Genomic DNA, 2,617 nt, shown 5'->3' with positions numbered 1-2,617 from the left:
ATTTCAAATAGTTTATTTTTATGAAGCATTAAACATAACAAATACAAAGAAAATAGTCTGTTTGCCATAATGGTAAAATAGTTAAAGTAGTGGTATAATTACTAATATTATTCATAGAGATTTTTCAGTTGTTAACGTCTTATTCCATAATTTCCTCAGCTATTTCTTAGTGAAATATTTTCAAGAAGACTATAAAATACTTTATGCCTCAAATCTTGCTATTCACTTGTAAAAATGAGAAAGGAGACAGAGTACAGCTCAGCAGTAGAGCATGTACTTAGCACATGGAAGGCTCTAGATTCTGTCACCAGCATTGAAATAAATATATAAATACAAGGAGGAGGCCATTTGCCTACCTTACCACAACACTGTTGTCAACTAACAAAATGAAAAATATCATATCACACTCTTTCACTTTTGCCAAATTGTCTCAAAAAGTCTCTTGTAATTCAATTGTTATTAGGACCTAGTCAAGCAAGGGTCAGGAGTAACATTAGATTATATGTCTTTGGAGACTTATAATTTTAGAATAGTTTCCCACTTTTTGCCTCCCCCACACCTTCCCACACAATGTCAATGACTAGTTGAAAAGATTGAGCCATTTTCCCTGTGGAATATCTTACCTTCTAGATTTTTCTGAAAGGATGAATCAGAAATTCTGTAGTGAATTAGTATATAGACAGCATCAATTTGGAGATTGAAAAGGTGCTTAAAATGATGTGGTAGAATGTAAATTTCCCTCTTCCTCTTGTTTAATCCATTTTAGGGTCACCTGGGATTAGGGGTGGTAGAAGATTAATTACCGCTGATGCTCTCCGTTTTCCTTTCCTGATTTTATTGTCTGTCTTAGACTGAAATTTTACTATATCTTTTAGTGTTCAAATTTACTAGCTTAAAGCATAATATATAAACTGAAGTGATTGTTCTGTTGGTCAAGTGCTTGGCTTGAAGGCATAAGGACCTGAGTTCAGTTCCAAGAACCCATGTTAAAAAAAAGCCGGGCATGGTGGTACATGCTTGTAGTCCCAGCACAGGGGAGGCAGGGACAGGCAGTGAGTTCTGTTGGCCAGCCAGCCTAGTCTATTTGGTGAGTCCTAGGCTGGTGGGAGTCACTGTCTCAAGAAATAAGTTGGATGGCTTCTGAGGATTAGCATCTCACCCGCTCACCTGTGACCCCCACGTACACTCATAACACACATGCACACACACCTTCATACACACACGAACTTAATATATGACTTGATAAGAATATACAGAGCTGTTGAAGGATGGGCTTCCTGTCAGGTCTGGACCCTTAGCAGCTCTGACCAGAGCCCTAGGTTGTTCATCTGATGAAGAACCTGCCTTCTCTCAGATGTTTTGTTGGTGGTGGTGGTTTGTCTTTAGAGTAATGAAGATCATCCGATAAAGTGTTTCCTTTAGGGCTGGCGCAGCCAGTCTACCAAATGATAATGACTGTTCATTCTTGTTGATAAAGATAACACTGTGTTTTAGGTTGGAACTCAGTTTATCCGTGGTGTCTCTGGAGGAGAAAGAAAAAGAACGAGCATAGGAATGGAGCTGATCACCGATCCTTCCATTCTCTTCCTGGATGAGCCCACAACTGGGTTGGACTCAAGCACAGCCAATGCTGTCCTTTTGCTCCTGAAAAGGTAAATGCTACAAAAGCACTGAGCTCTCATTTATTTAGTATTCAGTCACTCGTATGTGGCAGGCGTCCTTTGTGCAGGGGATTCAGCAGTAAACAGAATTCCTTCCTGCTTTGTTAGAGGGAAATAATCAACAGAGAAGTGATACTAAGAAAGATAAAATAAGAGTGCAAGGAAGGATGGCTGTGAGGGTGCTGGGGTGCTGTTTTAAATAGCAAGAGGGTCAAGGAAGATCTCAAGCATGTGACAAGGAAGCTGGGAGAGCAGTGAGGCTGGGAGTCTAAGACAAAGGTATCCATAGGGTTTTTTCTGTGGAGGCCTATCTCTATATCCTAATGTTCTCTTAAGTCTGAAGTACTCAGATTAGGACCTAGTCAGTTATCTCATTTAATCTTAATTCTTTTACAACTCTTATCTCTAAATGTTGGGACATTCTGAGGTACTGGGGTTAGGACTTCAGCATATGAGTTTTTGGAAAGATACCTTAGTTAAAATTGATGTGAGGAGGGTCTGGATGTGAGGAGGGTCTGGGTGGAAGGGAGATTAGATAGCTCATATAGGTCACTGTAAGAAGTAAGTTGTTCCTGTGGCTAGGGAGGTGGAAAGCTTTTGGAGAGTTTTGGAGCCCCACAGTGTCAGCCAAGAAGAGTCAAAGTCATGCAAGGGCTCCAGAAGGAAAGCTGGTGAGATGTGGCTGCTCCTTGGCTAAGATGGGAGTGGGCTCTGAGTCTGCTCTGAAGAATGAATCAATGGGATTAACCTAGAAATTGGGCCTGTGTATGATGGTTTACAGAATGATTCCTAAGATCTAGTCTTGAACAAGTGGGAAAATAAAGGAAAAAAGGAATTTCTATTTGTCAAGAAAGAAAACTATGACAGGAATGCTTAGAGGGAAAACTTCAGAAGCCAAGGTTTAAATCTCTTCTGTAAAAGTAATAAAATGATGCCTTTTTTTCTTGGGAGGCAGA

At 40.1% G+C, this 2,617-nt stretch overlaps 1 protein-coding gene across 1 annotated transcript in view; it reads left to right on the top strand.

The window, feature by feature from the left end:
• The window catches only part of Abcg2 (ATP binding cassette subfamily G member 2 (Junior blood group)), a 73,737-nt gene that overhangs the window by 42,798 nt on the left and 28,322 nt on the right, over positions 1 to 2,617 (top strand). The window contains exon 6 of the mRNA XM_008844639.3: positions 1,495 to 1,652. Within this exon, the coding sequence (XP_008842861.1) occupies positions 1,495 to 1,652 (158 nt within the window). The remainder of the gene's footprint in view (positions 1 to 1,494; positions 1,653 to 2,617) is intronic.

The sequence above is a fragment of the Nannospalax galili genome, unplaced genomic scaffold, assembly GCF_000622305.1.
Source record: "Nannospalax galili isolate Female #2095 unplaced genomic scaffold, S.galili_v1.0 scaffold441, whole genome shotgun sequence".
NCBI lineage: Eukaryota > Metazoa > Chordata > Mammalia > Rodentia > Spalacidae > Nannospalax > Nannospalax galili.
This window is presented reverse-complemented; position numbering and strand designations above follow the sequence as displayed.